The sequence below is a fragment of the Sceloporus undulatus genome, chromosome 10, assembly GCF_019175285.1.
Source record: "Sceloporus undulatus isolate JIND9_A2432 ecotype Alabama chromosome 10, SceUnd_v1.1, whole genome shotgun sequence".
Lineage (NCBI taxonomy): Eukaryota > Metazoa > Chordata > Lepidosauria > Squamata > Phrynosomatidae > Sceloporus > Sceloporus undulatus.
Window position 1 is genome coordinate 2,717,533 of NC_056531.1, and position 18,301 is coordinate 2,735,833.

The following is an 18,301-nucleotide window of genomic DNA, read 5'->3' on the forward strand; positions in this document are numbered from 1 at the left end:
CGGAACACTCTAATGGCCAAGGCTCCATGCTATGGAATAGAAATAACCCGGTTTGGCCCCGCTTTCACTCTTGTCCAGCTCATGGCTATGGAATTCTGGGAGTTGGAGCTTGTTGTGGAGTCCATAGTTCAAGGCTTAACTCTTGTCCGGACAAGAGTGAAAGGGGTGCCAAAAGGGGTTCTGTCTGCCCTGTGGCTGCAGCCCCGATGGAGGAGGGGGGGTCGGCTTGGGGGGGGGCGACAGGGGCAGGCTCTTCTTAGGTCTCTGGGGGGGAGTTGCCAGCCGGGGCTCCACCCAGAGAGCCCCCATTGGCCGCGGCGCCTCCGGCCTTGGTCCCCGGGCCCCTTGGGCTATAAAAGGCCGCCCGAAGAGAGGCCAGGGCCAGGCTCCTTCCCTGCAGAGCCTCCAGGGGAAGACAGCGGGCTCCTTCGGCTCCGGAAGGGCTCGGGGCTCTTCCTCGTCGGGGCTGGTAGTGGTCCCAGCTTCAAGCCTCAGCCCCAAGGGAAAGGGCAAAGGAGGCGAGGCTGCCAAGGGCCCAGAAGGGAAAGAGGGAGCCCCAATCCCCAGTCCTTCTTCCCTTTAGCGAACAAGTGGGCGGGAAGGGCACTTCGCACATGGTCAGAGAAACTCTTCCCTGGACGAGCCCAACAGAGCAGGGACTTGGGGCCGGCGGGGGGTCTGCCTGACCGATCAGGAGCCCCCAGCGCCCCGACCCTGCCCTCCCTCTCCGGCTGGGCCTTCTCCTGATCTCATCTAGACTCCCCTCCAGGCTCCCTTCTAAACTCTTCTCCCGACTCCCCTCCAGGATCTTGGCCAGGACCTCCCCCAGGAGTCTTCTGGGCCCCCTCGGATCTCTTCCAGGCTCTTGTCCTGAATCTCCCTGCTAGGCTCCCCTTCTGGGGATCTTGTCCAGAGACCCCTCCAGGATCTTGGCCAGGATCTCCCGCGGGGTCCCTTCTAGGGTCCCTTGCAGGCTCTTGCCCAGGCTCCCCTCCGGGCTCTTGTCCCGCGGGGGCCCCCCTGGGATCTTGTCCCGGCTCCCTGCCTTCCCTCCGGGCCCCTGCCCTTCCCAGCCTGGGCCGGCCGCCTGCTGCTGCTGCTGCTGCCGGGGCTGTCGGAGCGAGGGGGCCGAAGCCCGCGCCGCCTCGCCCCGCCCCGATCGGGACCCCTCCCCGGCGGCGGCGGCGGCGGAGGAGGAGGAGGAGGCGCGAGGCCAGGCGCGAGCGAGCCCGAGAGGAGCGCAAGGCAGGCGGCGGCGGCGGAGGAGGAGGAGGCAGGCGAGGAGGCAGGATCGGGGGAAGGCAAGGCAAGGGCAAGGCGGGGGGCTCCTGGACCCGCTCGCCTGGGGCCGCTCTGGCGCGGTGGGGACGGCGAGCGAGAGGCGGAGGAGGGAGAGGCGGCCGGGGGGCTGCCGCTGCTGCTGCCGCCGCTGCCTGGGAGGAAAGAGCCGGGAGCAGCGGCGGCGGCGGCGGCGGCGGCGGTGGCTCCTCCATCCCCCTGATCCGGGAGGAGAAGGAGGGGGACGGGGAGGCGGAGGCCGAGGGGGACGCGATGGAGGAAGGAGGCACCGGGCCGGGCGCCGAGGAGCTCCTCGCTTCGCCTCCCCCTCCTCCGCCTCCTCCTCCTCTTCCTCCGCCACCGCCGCTGAGCCTCCAGAAAGCGCTGCAGCAGTGCGAGCTGGTCCAAAACATGATCGACATCAGCATCTCCAACCTGGAGGGGCTCCGCACCAAATGCGCCACCTCCAACGACCTCACCCAGAAGGAGATCCGCACCTTGGAGGTGAGCGGCGGCGGGAGGGGGGCCGGGATCCCCAAGACTCCCCCAGGCAGGCAGGCAGGCCCCTGCCCTCCATCGCCACCCGCTTGCAATGCCATTGCCCACCAAAGAGCCTCCATTCTGGGGCACCAGGCACGTCCTCCATCACCACCTCCTCTCGAGAAAGAACCCCAAAGGGCCTCCATTTCCCACGGCCCTCTCGCTCCCAGCACCTGCCCTCCATTTCAGTCTTCTATCCAAGAGGAAACCCCCCCCCCCGTTAAGGTCCTCCATTGAGGGGGACCAGGCACTGTCCTCCATCCCCCAGCACCTGTCCTCCATTTCCACCTTTTGTCCAGGAGGAACCCCAAAGGTCCTCCATTCAGGGGCACCAGGCACTGTACCCTCCTTTGCCCAACACCTGTCCTCCATTTCAGGTTTCTGCTCCAAACCACCTCCATTTGGAACAGGACTCCCAAGCAGGGATGGACCTTTGTTAATATTAATAGTGCCACGTCCTCCATCTTCCCCCCACCCCCAGGGAAGGGCCTCCATTCGGGCAGTCCCTGAGGACCTCTGCTCACCCTGGGAGCAAGGGCAAGGTGACCAGACAGGACCTCCTTTCCTCATCTCCTGTCCTCCATGTCTGTCCAGGAAGAATCCCCAAATGTCCTCCCTCTGGAGCATCCCTCAGAAGCAGGGACTGACTATTTCTAGGAGGGGTTGGAGCTTTTGCTTTCCTGGAAGGTCCTCCATTTTGGGGTGGCTGGTCTTCCTTGGTGGTGAGGGCAGCTGGTCACCCAGAGGGTTGGCATCCTTGACTGCATCCTCACTTCAGGAGTAATCTGACTTGACACTGTTTTAACTGCCACAGCTCCATGCACTGGAATTCTGGGGATTGTAGTTTGGCGGGGCACCTTGGTGCCCCGCCAAACTACAATCCCCAGAATTCCAGAGCATGGAGCCCTGGCAGTTAAAGCAGTGTCAAACTGGATTACTCCTGCAGCGAAGATACAGTCCTTGTCGTTGCTCCTCCTCTAAACTGTCTGCCCTCCCCAATAGTAATTCCTAAAGGCCTCCTTTTGCTCACACAAAAAGGATGCAAAAGCAACTCTTGGCCTCCTTAAGCTCTTATTCTTTTTTAAGGAGGGAGGCGGAGAAAAAAGAGAGCGGAAGGTGCCAGAGAGAAGATGGAAAGGCTCCAAATTGCCAACCCTGTGGGGAGCCCTTGCCCGTGGGAGTGGGGATGTTTGTGCTTAGCTGAGGCCTGGCAGGGGGGCAAGGAGGAACCAGGCACACATGTGTGCCACAGGCATTGAGGGCCCATGCCATGTTTGGATCCCAGGGAGGCATCCCACGGCCCCTCCCTCCCTCCCCCTTCTTCCCCTTCCTCAGCCTTCCCCCATTCCTGGTGGCATCTCAGTCCCAGCCCTGAGGACCAAGGGTCAGGCAGATGGGCATGGGCAGTCCAAAGCTTCAAGCAGGCAATTGTGTCTTCTTTTGTGCCAAAGCTTTGTCTGGAAGTCTCCCTCTGCCCCAGTTCTTTTTGCTAGGATTTGCAAAGTTTGCATCAAGTCATAAAGGGAGGCCGGAAACCCAAAGCAAAGCCCCCACACCAGGACCTGCCCAAAAGTGTCCTTCTAGTTTGGATGGGTGGCAGGGATGCCATCTCCTCCTGCTTGGGATTGGCATGCAGGGGCCCTGGATGTTGCCTACTTGCAGTTAGAGGGCAAGTCGCTTCTCCCATCCATTCTCCTTGAAACCTCCTTAAACACAACGACTCTGAAAAAGCCCAGTATGTCCCCAGAAGTGCCCTCTGTGTGTTGTCGAGTGTCACTTAGTCCCCAGTAAGTGTGCACAGGATAGATTGCAGGCAGCCTCTTGTTATTATGGGGAGGGCTCTGGGACAATTGCTGCCACAATATTTCTGATCCCTAAATACATAAGAAGGTTCGACTGCATAGGTGGTCAAATTGTGCCAGATCCTTTGAGGGAGTGGATCAGCCCCCAGTATAGTCTTGGTGGAGCTCAGCCCCCCTCTCCATGGGGCAAAGTAGCTCCTTCCTTTAAAAGGATCAATTCGTGGAGGATAATCAATGGCTACTAGTCATGCTGGCTAAATAGCATCTCCAGCACTAGAGGCAATACCCTTCTGTGTGCCAGTCATGGGGTAACATGAGTGGGAGGTGTTGTTGCACCCACGTCCTCCTTGTGAGCTTCCCAGAGACATCTGGTTGTGAGAATAAGATGTGGGACTAGATAGATGTTAGACTACGCAGGTCTTGGCTTGAGTCACCAGGGCTCTTCCACTAACATTTGAATTCTTTGCAAGCTCATGTAGGGCAGGTGTAGTGGCATTATTTACAAACTCATATAGGTCAAGCATAGTGGCATTATTTACAAATTCATACAGGGCAGATATAGCGGCATATAGGGTAGGCGTAGCAGCATTATTTGCAAGCTCATATCGGGCAGGTGTAGTGGCAAAGAGAAAGAGGAGGAGGAGGTGCAGTATGATGAAGCTGCATATATGTGTGAGTGAGTGAGTTTGGGTGTGAGTGCGAAGTGTGAGACTCCATAAAGGCTGGGCCCTTGGCACAACCCCGGTGATGCTGATCTCAAATGACAGAGCTGCTCCTAGTGTACGTCCTGCTTTTGCAAACCATCTGGAGTCGAGTAGGCCTTGTATCTGAAAGAGCTGCAGAGAAAGGTTAATTCTGCCAACTGCAGCTTCTCCTGACACCAGGGCTTGTACTGGTGAGATTCCACACCTCACAAAAATGCATTCCATTCCTAAAGGAGGGGTGGCTAACCCATAGCCTTCCAGGTGTTGTTGGTCCAGAGCCCCAAATTCCCTTGTAATTGACAGTGATGGTTAGGACTGATGGGAGTTGCAACCAAACATCTGGAGGGCCACAGATTCCTCACCTTTGAAGATGTAAGCGTCCACTCAGAGGTGGGTTGACCTCAGAGGAGGTTCTGGGGGGGGGGGAGTCAATGGTCAGAAGAGGCATGTGCCCTTGAATATAGTTGACCCTCCAGATCCATGGGTTCTTTAGCCATGGATTTAACTATTCACGGCTTGCAAATATTCCAAAAATATATAAATTGCAAAAAGCAAACCTTGATTTTGCCATTTTATATAAGGAGCACCATTTGACTATGCCATTGTATAAAATGGGACTTGGGGATCCACAGATTTTGCTATCCACAGGGGGAGGCTGGGACCAAACCTCAGCAGATGCCAAGGCCCACTGTACTTTACTCTTTGTTTGTTCTCTAGCATGTTCTGAGTGCTTAGTGGTCTGTTTACAGTCTGGCAAACATTTGTCATGCATTTATGTCAACTGAAGTACAAAAGTGAAGTTCAATTTGGTGACGACTGGATTCAGCTCTACTATGAGGCAGAGTGCAGCAACTGCCTCAGGTAGCTGATGTTGTGGGTCAGCAGTAACAGCCTCCCATTGGTTCCACCTGAGCCCTCAAACCATTTCCTTCCCTTGAACAATAGATCTGTCTGTGCTGCATAGCCTGTTCTGCATCTCCTAAACTGATCTGCAACCTATAGGTCTGGTGCAAGACTCTGGAAGGATTGAAGGAAAGATTGAATAGCCAGGTTAGTCTGCTTCTGTACATGGAATGGACAGGGATGTCTTCTCATCCTTTGCCTCAGGCTTCAAAATACCTTTGGTTGGCCTGGACTGCTGTTTTAGAAAGCTTTCATAAAAGCAGCTAATGGGGTATGATAACTTAATGAATCTTTCAGGTTAAGGCACAGTTGATCCCTTAATACTAGATCCTGTGACAAATAGTAGGGGACACCAATTGTATTGGACTGCTATGGGAAGCACAGTGCTTGATTTGTTGGCTGGTCTATCCAGGTTCCAATGGCCGGGGAAACTACATTCATCCTCGTTCTCCATCTCTCCCACCGCACTACTCTGGCCTGAATATATGTTCTATTCTAACAGGCTTAAGGTATACAGTACATCCCTTGCTTGAGATGCTATAGGATGAAGCAAAGAAGCAGCACTGTAGCTTAAAGAAATACTTGGGTGTAGTGGTGCAGTGTAATGTGGGGGAGCACATTGTGACAATCCTCTGTAGCCACAGTCCCAAAAGAGAACCCAAAAGTACAGGCAGCTGCATTGGTCCAAGTCAAGGAACCAGTTTTCATCTCCACCAGCGGCAGGTCTTTGGAAAAGCTTATGGATCTTAATCGCTTTCTCAAGACCAGGTCCACCTAAGTACCGTGCATTACTACAAGATTTGCTTGCAACAATGTATTGTTGCCAGGAAAATCCATGCCCCAGCTATAGTGAGAAGTGTAGCTCAGCTCAGAGGTAAAAGTGGGAGACAGATGGTGTAATTGTCTCTACAAGTGAAGATGTCCTGGTGTGCTGACCCTGCAGGTCCTGGTTCCACTACGCCACCCGCCTATAGCTTCTTACACCTTCGTCCTCACCTTTCATCTACTACAAAACTTTAAATGGGACATACAGGGTTCCCAGGCATTCTCCTAGTTGAGCATTGACATATCTCTGCTTTATTCGGCTTTGACAAGGATGCTGCTCCATCTGTGGGTCCCTTGCTCAGTACTACATTACATGCTTTGCAAGTCTGATCTCTGGTATCACCAGATACAAAAAGGATAATGGGCACTGGGATCAGAAAAACACATTTTTGCATGGGAGCCATATTATACTTTGTTGTTGATGATGCTGTTGTTGTGTACCTCCAAATAATTTTTGACTAATACTGACTCTAAGACAAACCTATCGTAGGATTTTCTTGGCAAGTTACTTCAGAGGAGGGGGGTTTGCCATTGCCATCCTCTGAGGCTGAGAGAGTGGGACTTGCCTAACGTTATCCAGTGAGTTTTTATGTTTGACTGGGGAATCAAACCCTGATCTCCCAAGTTGTCCAATGCTCAAACCACTTCACCATGCTGGTTCTTATTATATTGTACTCTACACAGTACCAAAAATAAGTTTGCCAAGTGTGTATTTCTTTGACAGGGAATTTCCTGCAGTTTGTTCTTGTCTGCTGAATACAGGACTTCAAAAAGTTATTATTTGTTGCAGCCACATGTTAATTGTTCACCTGCGCTGTTACACCCACAGTAGTGGATGCCTACACATCTGTCATAGGTGAAGTGGCTCTTCAACCCAGGAGACATGCTATAAATTGCGGTGAAATGCTATTGAGTTGATAACATGAGACAACTGAGATCTGGAGTTGGGTGGTGCAGGTTGTCCTAAGTAGCTCTCAGTTGGGATGTGTGCAGATGTGCCAACACCAAAATCTCTTCGTTCCAAGTGGAAAACTTGAGAAGCACCCCAAATGATTTACATGCTTGAAACTTGAGAGAAACATGCATTCCCTTGACATGAGTTCTGTTTGTGTCCACCTGGCGTTATTCTCCATTGTGGTGTCCTCCAGATGTTTTCGACTACGTCCCCCATCCTTCTGTGGAAACATTAACTGTGCTAGCTGGGGCAAATCAAAGTTCTAGGTGCTCAGGTTGAGGAAGGCTCCGTAGTTCAGCTCGGGAAAGTGTTCTCTTGGAAATCAATGAGCCCAAAGAGACAGGCCAAAATAAAGCTGCTTTGGGTCCCTTTGGAGTATGCTGTTTAAATGACACACGCATCTTAAGAGGCCAGAAACTGCCAAAGCTGCACTCCAGTCCTTAGGACTGGAGCGTAGCTTTGGTGTGGCTTCAAACCTCTTAGAACGCATGCATCATTTAAACAACATACCTCCAAAGTGACCCGAAGCAGCTTTATTTTGGCCTGTCTGTTTGGGCCCAATGGTAATGCCTTTCAGACAAAAAAGAGTCTTTACTTTACAGATCTACTGAATTTGAAGACCATGGAGACCCTATAGTTCAGTGGCAGAGTGCATGCTTTGCATTCAGAAGGGCCTAGATTTCATCCCTGGCATCTCCAGTTTAAAAGGACCAGGTAACTGGGATGAGAAACACCACTCTCTCTGCCACTCTCTGGAGGAACAGTGTTGGACAGAGGAAACTATAGGGGCTAAATGGACAAATAATCTGACCTGGTCTTTCTGTGTTTTCTATGTTCTGTCTTTCTGTGTTCCTTCTGTGAATCAGAACTTTTCAGATGCAGCATTCATTCCATTGAAATACTGCTTGGGCCAAATCCTGTTTTGGTCATTCATCTTGCTCATTTTTTTCTGTGCTACATGTTAATCTTATTACTTAAGTAAATGGTTCTATCCTTTAGAGGCCTTATATGCAGATGGGTTTATTCTAACATTAGCGTGGATTATGAATTTTCTGGTTATCAGTTGTGTCGGACTTCAGCTTCCATATTCAGGGCCAGTTTGCTTGAGGTTCAGTATATGAAAGCAGCTAGTTACCAACAACAAGTTACTTGTGATTGATGTTGTATTTTATCACTTTGTATGTGGATGGCATTTGGTCTAAGCATTAATAAATAAATGAGAAATGCCTGTTATTGATGTTGTTTTGCAATTACGAAGGCATACGTACACAGCATTACAATTGCAAAACAATGTAGCTTCACTCCTTTTGCAGTGTAACTGCAACATGTAGTACTTTTGAAGTTGCAGCGGGGTTGTGGCCTCACTAAGGTGGATTTTGTGCCATGGGATCAATGCCGTGGTATTCTGGGAACTGGGAACTGTCGTTTGTTGATAACGACAGTTCCCAGAATTCCACAGCATTGAGCCATGGTCATTAAAGTGGTGTCAAACTGAATTATTTAGGCAGTGCGGATGCAGCCTAAAAGTATCTCCCTTCGTTCCTTTTGATAATTGGCAAGGAAAGAATGACTTTAAAAATTGAAACGATAATGGTAATTAACCAATGGGAACTCTTTGGGTTATAACTGTAACTGATTACCTGTAAAGAGCTTTTCACGCTTTGAGGCAGAAAGGCCCAAAAGAAATCCTGGAATTTCTAGTTGCAAGGATCAGGTAGGATGTGGTGGGAGAAAGCCATGCAAGAGAGCCACTGCTGTCAGATTGATAGTTCCAGAAGAAAAGAGCCCAGAACCTGGGAGAGTGACTTTTATAGATAACAGCTCCCAGCATCCCAGCTGTTTGCCATGCTGGCTGGCTGGCTGGCTGGATTCTGGGAGATTTTGTCCCTAAAAGTCACTCTCCCAGGTACTGAATCAAGGGTAGCTTGTGGCTCTGTAGTGCAAATGTGAAAGGAGTGATCCAAAGTGGTGAATGGTACCACGTCACCAGGTTCCAGTGGTCCAAGTGGTCCGGCAGTCTGACCCTGAGATGTGACAGTTTCCTGAGTTCCAGCGGTCACTAATCAGTTTGCTCCTAGAATGCTGAAAGCTAGGACATGAAGACAAGCATTCCCACATGGTTTACTGACCAACAACTGATATCCAGAAGCCAGGCACAGCAAAAGTAAGTCTTACATTTTTCTTTTAAAAAGCTCTTCTTTGTATCAGATGTTGGCTGGCAAGTTTAGCCCAAATCTGCTCTGAGTGATCTCCGGATGTTTTGGACTTCAGCTCCTGACTGTTGGCCAAGTTGGCTGGGGCTTCTGGGAATTGAAGTCCCAAATACCCGGAAGACCAAAGTTTGGGAATCACTCTGTCAAATCTAGCTTTGAAAGAAATGGATTATCTCTGCAACATGTGAAGAAATGCATGTGTGAACCAAACTCCCCATATTCTCAGTCCAGTCAGGTTGCTGCTGCTTTGCACTTGCAGTTGAGGTTTCTGAGACTCCTTTCAGAGTTGAGAGGATGAAAGTTTGTGTCTTCTTTTGTCTTTTCTTTTGACGATGCATTTCTTCTTTTTTGACCATGTGGAAGTGTAATAGCAACAATTAAAAAGAACAACAAGGATGACAGTGACGACAGCAGTGGTGCTGATAGGTTATTAAAGTGGATAAGAATGGGAGGAATAATTGAAAATTGGTCAAAAAAATATGTTTCTTATCAATGAACCCTGATGAGAAGAAACCTGGAATGATGAAATTCTTTAAGTTTGGGACCTCCTCTGTGTAAAGTACAGATATTGTTGTTATGTGCAGAAAAAAGGCCTTTTCTGTGCTGGAAAATGTTTTCTGTGCAGAAAATAATATCCATGGCAAAGAATTATTCTCTGTGTGGAAATGTTCTTTCTTGCATAGAAAATGCTTTGTCTCTGAGCAAAAATACCCTCTGTGCATTTTGTGCTACATAAAGCCTGACTTGCAGACAGCCTTCAAAAACTGCACAGGTTTGGAAGGCTTTCTCCTAGTGAGGGGGGGGGGGAAGCTCAGATTACTCACTGCTTCCTTTGAGAAGAAAGCTGGTGAAGAATTACATGCCTATTCAGGGATGGTTTAGCTGTGGACTCCTTCAATGGCAACAGGTTAGATTTTTGGTCCTGTCCAAATCTAGAAGAGATGCTGTTAAAATAGCACAGCATTCTGTATCTTATTTGGGTCATTGTCAGCTGGGGTTCATTGGCCAAGGCCCCTTTTTAAATTAGGAATGATACTTCAAGCACACATTCAGTGATAAACGTGAGAAAGAAGGACAATATTATTATACGCACCCACTTTCCTCAGCTGTAAGAGGGGCAAGGTGCCAGACATATTAAAAGGTACATTTGGAAGTACACAGTGGAATGCAGTTTGCATGCGTACATGTAACATGCACCGCATGGCATCACACTGATGCATTTCACTTGTGGGCACCCACATGCGTTGTTGCTTGGAGTCATATTTCATGATGTTTCAGAGCCTACACAGAGTGGGAGAAAATCTTCAGCACTGAGAACTTGCCAGCAGAAATACAACTTTTGTCTGACATGCGTTTTTGAACTGCACAAATGTTATACATCTTGGAGCTGCACATTTTCTCCCTGGAACTACACATGTTTACGTCTGGTTGTTATTGTTGTGTGCCTTCAAGTCATTTCTGACTTATGGAAACCCTGAAGCGACCCTGGGATTTTCTGGGCAAGATTTGTTTCAAGGGTGTTTGCCTTCCATTGAGGCTTGACCAAGGACACACATTTGGTTTCCATGGCTGAGTGAGGATTCAAACCTTGGTCTCCTGGAGTCCTAGTCCAACACTCTAACCATTACACCACACTGCTCTCTTATGTCTGGTTATATTATTTAAAAGCTGAGACCAAGAGTTTCTGGATATGTCTCCTTGTGAGGAGATTGGATCATACTAAAGACTAGTGTATATGGTGTAATGTTTGATTTAGAAACATAAATACAAGTGGAATATAAGTGTAAACTAATAATATATATATTCTGATCAGGCAGCTGGCCCTGTCCTAAGGCAGTGGTTGTCAGTAGCCATTAGTAAGGCATTATGGGAGTTGTAGTCCAGAACATTTGGAGGGCAGCAAGGTGCCTATCCCAGCAAGAGAAGTCACCAAATCTTGGTGGGCCAGAGACTTTTAAAGGCCACCATGCAAAAATATTTACCAAGGCCAACCTAGTATTGAGGGGTTAAATTGATGGACAAAACAGCCTTGACTTTTGGAAAGAAGAAGGAAAAAATGGTGTCATTGGCTTTGTCAAGGAAAGCCATAAATCCAGCCTTGCAAGAGGGCCTCTAAGAAGTTACGGGTGCATGGAAATTGTTGACACAAACTTGTGTCCCGCTTTCACGGCTAATAATTTTGTAACATTTCCCTTCTGGGATTCGTGCAGGCAATTCTTATGTAAAAAGCACACAAATTTATGGGGCAATGGCCAGCCATATGGAGCCACGGGGAGCTTGGAAAAGTCCATGTTTTGACACCGGTTCCCAAAATCTTCAACCAGTATGGCCACTGACAGGCTCCAATAATTTGCATTTCTAGATGTTGTCTTGGGAATTCAGGACGTTGTAGTCCCAAAGGTACATTTTCTGAGTTCTGGAGCTGTGTGTGTGTGTGGTCAAAATGTAGCTAAAGCTATTACTCAATTGAGTTCAATTCAGAGTATTTCTATGTTTTTAAGGGCAAGCCCTCCAAAGAATGCTATAGAGAAATGAATCAGTCAGGTGTACAGTTACTAAAAGGAGACTGCTGTGACTCACCTAAATCATTCATAAAGACTTTAGGTAAGAGATGTTTTCAAGGCCTCCTTAAAGACCTGTACTGAAGAGGCCAAGTGTAAATCCCATTTCAAAGAGCTTTAGAACCGTGAAGCCACCACTAAGAAGGTCTCTGTTCTTCTGTTTGACAACCTAACTTATTTTACTAGTGCACATACAAAGAGGACCACGCAGGTAAAGGTGGGTTTGACAGTAATGTGATACCCAAGCCATTTAGACCTTGAAAGCCTGAAACAAATTCTTTCAACCGGACCTGGAAATGTTTCAGTAGTCAATGCAACCTGCACAAAACATGACAATACACGTTCAGGCTTTCTGACATCTTTTCCATTTGCATTGGGAGAGCTTCATTTCACACCAATTGAACTTTTCAAAGCATCTTCAAAGGCAGGCTTATGAGAAATGCATTGCAGTAGTTCTTCTAGGATAGTGGTCCCCAAAATTTTTTGGGCTGCTGCCCCCATTCTTCTTGGGCAACAACCCTAGCACTCCCTCCAACATCTATTTCTTGATATTAGGTCTGTCTGTAGTAGCCAGCCAGGTAGCAGCATCTACCTTAGCTACACCCAGCTTGCCGTGGGTCCAACACCCCCCTCAGAAATAATCCAGTTTGAGACTGCTTTAATTGCCCTGGCTCAATGCTAAGGAATTTTGGGAACTGTAGTTTTGTGAGACATGGGCCACAAAAACCTACAATTCCCAGGATTCCCTAGTACTGAGCCAGGGAGCATTGGCTTGAGCAAGTCACATGTTCTCAACCTCAAGGAAAGGCAATGGCAAACCACCTCTGAACAAATCTTGCCGAGAAAACCTCATGATGGGTTCACCTTAGGGTTGGAAATGACTTGAAGGCACATAAAAACAACAACTAAAATTCCCAGTTCTTTTTCACATGTACTGCTGTCAAGCCAGGTGCCTCCAGTCCCATATTTGTGCATTTCATGTTCATATTCCCTTCTCAAATGCAGTACCTTACTGAAATTCATATTGCCAGCTTTGCCCAACTCTCCAGTCTTTTAAAGTCAGTTTGGTTCCTGATTCTGGCCTCTGTGGTATCAACTGCTATACTTTGTCACAGAGACAGACTGTTATAGGGTTGGGGAACTACCATCAGCATTGTAGAAGATTAGGAATAATGGGAACTGGAGACTCCTTACTCCCTACTCCTGGTCTGGTGTAAGTGGGACCTGCAACAAAATGTTGCAGCATGGGATGCTTCTGTTCACTGTTCTAGTCAGTCAGCCTGGTCTTAACAGTTTCATTTCCATTTCCATTCATTTCCAATGTTCTCTCCTCTTTGCTAGTCAGTCAGTGGGTCATTCATTCCTTATGGGTATATGTTTACATTTAACCCCCTTTTAGTTACTCCTAACATTTTTTTCGTACTTCTCCTGGCCTTTTTTGTGCATACAGTATTGCTTGGACTACATAAAAGCATGGGCACTCAGGCCTGAACATCAGAAATAGAGGGAACACATGGAGCCCTGCAAAAATGTTGCATGTATGTTATGGGAGCCTGCAAAGTTCCCACTTCTGGGTTGCGCTGAAGCTGCTCAGAGTAGGAAAGCATTCCTGTCTAAGCAGGGAATGCTTTGAAGGCCAGCCAACAGGGCTCCATGATCTCATTTTAGAAATTTGTTTTGCCATGGGCCACCTAACAGGAAGGGAATATAGAGATGATAGGTGCATTTACACTGTAGAAATAATGCAATTTGCGACTACTTTAATTGCCATGGTGCCATCCTACAGAATCCTGGGATTTTGTAGTTTTGTGAGGCACCAGAACCTTTTGACAGACAGGCTAAAGTCATTGTAAAACTACAAATCCCAGGATTCCATAGGATGTAGCTACAGAACTTAAAGTAATGTCAAACTGCATCATTTCTACAGCGTAGATGGACCCAATGTGATCATTGCAGGAACTTGTGAAGCCAGGTAAGTTGCAGTACCATGGAAAGCTCCAAGGGAGTAACTTGCTCAAATAAATGCTGAAGGTGGACACAGGGGATGTGAGTGTAGCTGCATTACATAGCTGTATAAGACACACATATTTTAACTGACACTGCTCTGTCCTATACTGGGACTTATAGTTTGTTGAGATCTTTAGAATTCTAAAGAGTGTGAATTTCTATTAATTCCTTCATTGTTGTTGTGTGCCTTCAAGTCATTTCTGACTTACGGAGATCCTAAATACTTTTGTTCTGTTACTCTAGTATGCCTACACATATATTTCTTAGCTGCATTTATATCCATTTTTTCATCCAATGAGCACATAGTGGAGTACATGGCTTTGTCTTTGCCCTTCATAACAACAACCACAACCATGTGAGGTAGGTCAGGTGTCTATAGCGGGGGGAAATGTTGAACTCACCCCAAATCTGGTGCTGGAAGTCCTCATGACGTAATGCTACTTCCAGGGAGATACCACAGATTTTGGCCCTTTCACTCCCCTATCATCTACCTCTCCCAAGCTCACCATCTCCTCAAGACTGATATATTAAAGGACCAACTTTCTAGGCATGGAGGCATGCGTTTGCCCTTGCTATGGCTTCCTGCCTAGTGTGGTCCTAAACCCATTCACCAGGAAGATGGAGTGGAAGGTACTTGACTTTCTAGGCTAGGGGAAGATGCATTTGTGAGGGATGCCGCTCTGATTTTATAAGTCCCTGGTTAATAGCATCAGAGTCAGTATTAGGTATCCAGATTAGTTCTTCAGCCAGGGATGGTGGTTGTTAACTGCTGTCAAGTTGACTTCAACTTATGGCAACTCTATGAATGAGAGACCTCCAAGTCAGCTTATGATCAACAGCCCTGCTCAGGTCTTGCAGGCCTACTGTGGCTTCCTTGACTGAGTCTATCCATTTGGAAGGTAGTCTTTCTCTTTTCCTACTTCCTTCTTGTTGTTTGTTTTCTAGGGAGTCATGTCTTCTCATGATATGGACAAAGTATGACAGTCTCAGTTGAGTTATCTTGCCTTCTAGGGAGGGCTCAGGTTTGGTTTGCCATTGATTTGCCTTTTTAGCTGCCTGTGGTATCTGTAGAACTCGTCTCCAGCACCACATTTCAGAAAGAGTTGGTTTTCTTCCTATCCACTTCCTTCATTGTCCAGCTTTCACAACCATACATAGAAATGGGAAATACAGTGGCATGGACAATCCTAACTTTGGTGTTCAATGATATATCTTTACACTTTCAGGATCTTGCCTAGTTCCTTCACACCTGCCCTTCCAAGTCCTCTTCTGATTTCTTCACTGCGGTCTCTATTCTGATTTATGACTGAGCCAAGATACAGAACCACAAACCCACATCCTTGAGCAGCCCATTTTGCTGCAGCGCCAATGAGCAAATGCCATGAAGGCCATCTGGACCCCTGAGGAAGTCCTCAGGGTATAGTTGCATGAGTGCAGGACCCCCTTCAAAGTGGGAAAACCTCAAATAACAAAAGCACAATTTTTTAACTTGAGACAACACCTCTCTAGGAATCTCTTGGACCTCCAGCACAACTCTATGGTCAACGTCTGCAAAAGGTTGGCCATAGAATTGCCCTGGAGGGCCTACAACTGCCTAGAGAAGTATTCTGTCTGAGAATCTCTAGGTCCTCCAGCAAGACATCTGCCTGATGTTGACCATAGAGTCATGCTTGAGGAAGTAGAGATTCCTAGAGAGAACATACCCATCAAATCTGTGACTAATCAAATCTGCAGAAGTCAAAGCCACAAATGTATTGCTATGTATTTTATATGTATTATCCTATTATTTCTTAGATTGTACGCCTTAGCCAGGTTTACTCTTGTATATTTATTGTTTTTATGTACAGCGCTGTGCAAATGTACAGCACTATATAAATAAAGAATAAAGAATAATAATGTCGAGGGCCGACTGTATAGTTAACATTGAGCTTAAAAAATGCTGGAAATTTATCTGAAGCCACAGCATATTTTTGAGATGGGGCAATGACACATTTCCATTAGGGGGGGGGGGGGTTATGGCAGTTGTGATAGAGGTGTTCCATGTTGGAGCTAAGACTGCAGTGCCGCTACTGAGGTTCACTCAGTCCTGGTTCTCCTGCTGTGTACCGCTAGTAATGGGATTGGAAACAATTTGTCCTGACCTGACATTAGTTCATCCTTGGTCACTACCAAACTCTGCCAGATGGAGTCAAAATGAGAGCAAGCAAGAGTTCTAAGAAAGCCAAGCAATTACCAAGCCAGATGTACTGAAGGCCAGCAAACTGAAGAGCGGAGGTTGCCGGCAGCAACCCGAGGTCAAGTACCAAGTAATCATTCAGGGCTGGAATTTCAAGGGGTTCAGCAATAAATGAGGTTATAAAGTGGTTCAGGCCAGAAAGAATGCAGGGAATTGGTTTTGAAGAGAGATAGAGGAGAACTTAAGAGCCAGAAAAGGATCTTGTCTCAAGTACCAATCAGAGCAACCGCATGGCTTATCTATTTTATTTCTATAGTAAAATATTTCTATCCCCCGTTAGAGCAGGGCATCTCAGGATGACGTACAAGCACGGCAAAATTTAATTTAAACTTATAAAAGGCAATGTCTGTCGGCCTCACGCAGCTTGCCCGAATTTATCCGTCAAGTTTTTCTCAATCATTGAGAAATTCTCAAGAAGTACTTGTAACCAGGCAGTGTTTTGGGGACAGACGGTCATAGCTAGTATCTTTTGTCAGCACCTCTCCTGGGATGGGAGTGGGGGGCTCTGAGGTTTCTTCTACTCTGACCCCCTCCAGCTCCCTTCCCAGGGTGGATGCTGGATCTTCTCCCTTGGCTGCCACCAAGATGATACTTGTTTCTCATCTGATGAAGAATCCTTGCGGGAGGCACGACACCATGGAGTGAGGATATTTGATCTTTTTGCAAGCTACTAATTGATGCTAGAAATCCCTAAGAAGGTGTCAGGGAACCTGTAATAGGAGCCCCCCCCCCCCACACACCCCCCCCCCAGCATGTACAGTAGTTAGTAGCTGATTTTGAAAGGAAACCAATTGGCCCTTTGAATGCTGGACTGCACGTTCCTCCGGCTGCTCTTGCTAGGAATGCTGGGAGTTGCAGTCCAGTGGTGTACTGGTTTGAGCATTGGGCTGTGACTTTGGAGAGCAGAGTTCGAATCCCGGTTTGACTGTGAAAAACCACTTTGGGGAAGTCTCACCCTCTCAGCCTCAGAGGAAGGCCCTGGCAAACCTCCTCTGAACAACTCTTGCCAAGAAAATCCCATTACCCCATGACTATGGATACCCCATGCTATCCACAGGGGTCTTGGGACCAAACCACAGTGGATACCAAGGGCCCACTGTAGGAAGCTACTTTATACTAGGTCAGACCATTGGCCCATCCAGCTCAGTATTGCCATCTCTGTTGGGCAGGTGCTCTCTGAGCTTTCAGACAGAATCCCTGGTTTTCTCTGGTAGTTTCCCATCCAAGTACAAACCCAACCCTGTTTAGCTTCCATAGGCAGATGAGTTCAGGGCGTTCAGGGTGGTGTAGTGGTCTTCGACTGAGCCAGGAAAACCTATTAATTCTCAGTGTGCTTGTCCCAGAGAGTCTGTGTCTTGTGATGGATTGGATGATGAACTGGGATATGGGAGATCCTGAATCAAGTCCCTGCTAAGCCTACCTGATAGGACAGATGTTATTAATGGTTTAGCTTCATATTTTAAGACAAACTGAATTAATTTGCATTTCAGAAACTAATACTTGAACCGGAATGCAGTTACCTGCTAGTTTTCATACTTCTCCAAATTTTGTAGCGCAATTCTTTGAACAACTTATTATTATTCAGTTACATAGCTGTGTTAGTCTGTAGAATCAGTATGTAGAGAGATCTTGTCACACTTTTGAGACTAAATGAAAGAAAGAAGTTGGCAGCATTAGCTTTCCTAGACTTCAGTCTACTTCCTCAGAATTCATGCTGCCAACTTCTTTCTTTCAGTTAGTCTCAAAAGTGTGACAAGATTTTGCCACTATTATTAATATTAATATTAATATACCACCTTTCTCCCCAAAATGGTGTACAAAAAGAACAAATTAACACGTGAAGAAATGTAAGCAGTGGAGGAAGCAAAACAGATAGATTCCGCCCCCTCCATCCCTAGACAAAAGTTAACACACACGATTTGCTTCTCCGTCCTATGGGGAGAAATGCAAATGTTGCAAAGCTACATACGTTGCACTGAAAATCTGCCTTGCAAATGGAGGGGGAACTGCCTCTTGGCCTCTAACTTGGTTTGGGAGGGGCTATAGCTTAGTTGCAGAGCACCTCTTTTGCATGCAGATGGCCCTAGCTTCAGTTCCCAGCTTTTCTAGGTAAGGATGGGAAGGATTGACTGAAGCCAAATTGAGCTGCTGCATGTCCACATAGAGTAGGCCATACCAAAGGATGGCCTGGTTGTCTGCCTCCATATAAGTATGCCTCAGTTAAGAAAGCCTCTAACAAAGAAGTTCATTTTTTATGAAGCCTTTTAATGCCCCTCC

General features: G+C 47.4%; 1 protein-coding gene across 1 annotated transcript in view; it reads left to right on the top strand.

The window, feature by feature from the left end:
• The first annotated feature begins 1,543 nt into the window (after positions 1–1,543).
• Positions 1,544–18,301, top strand: part of KSR2 (kinase suppressor of ras 2) — a 150,764-nt gene continuing 134,006 nt past the window's right edge. The window contains 1 exon segment of the mRNA XM_042442189.1: positions 1,544–1,782. Within this exon segment, the coding sequence (XP_042298123.1) occupies positions 1,552–1,782 (231 nt within the window). The 5' untranslated portion in view covers positions 1,544–1,551.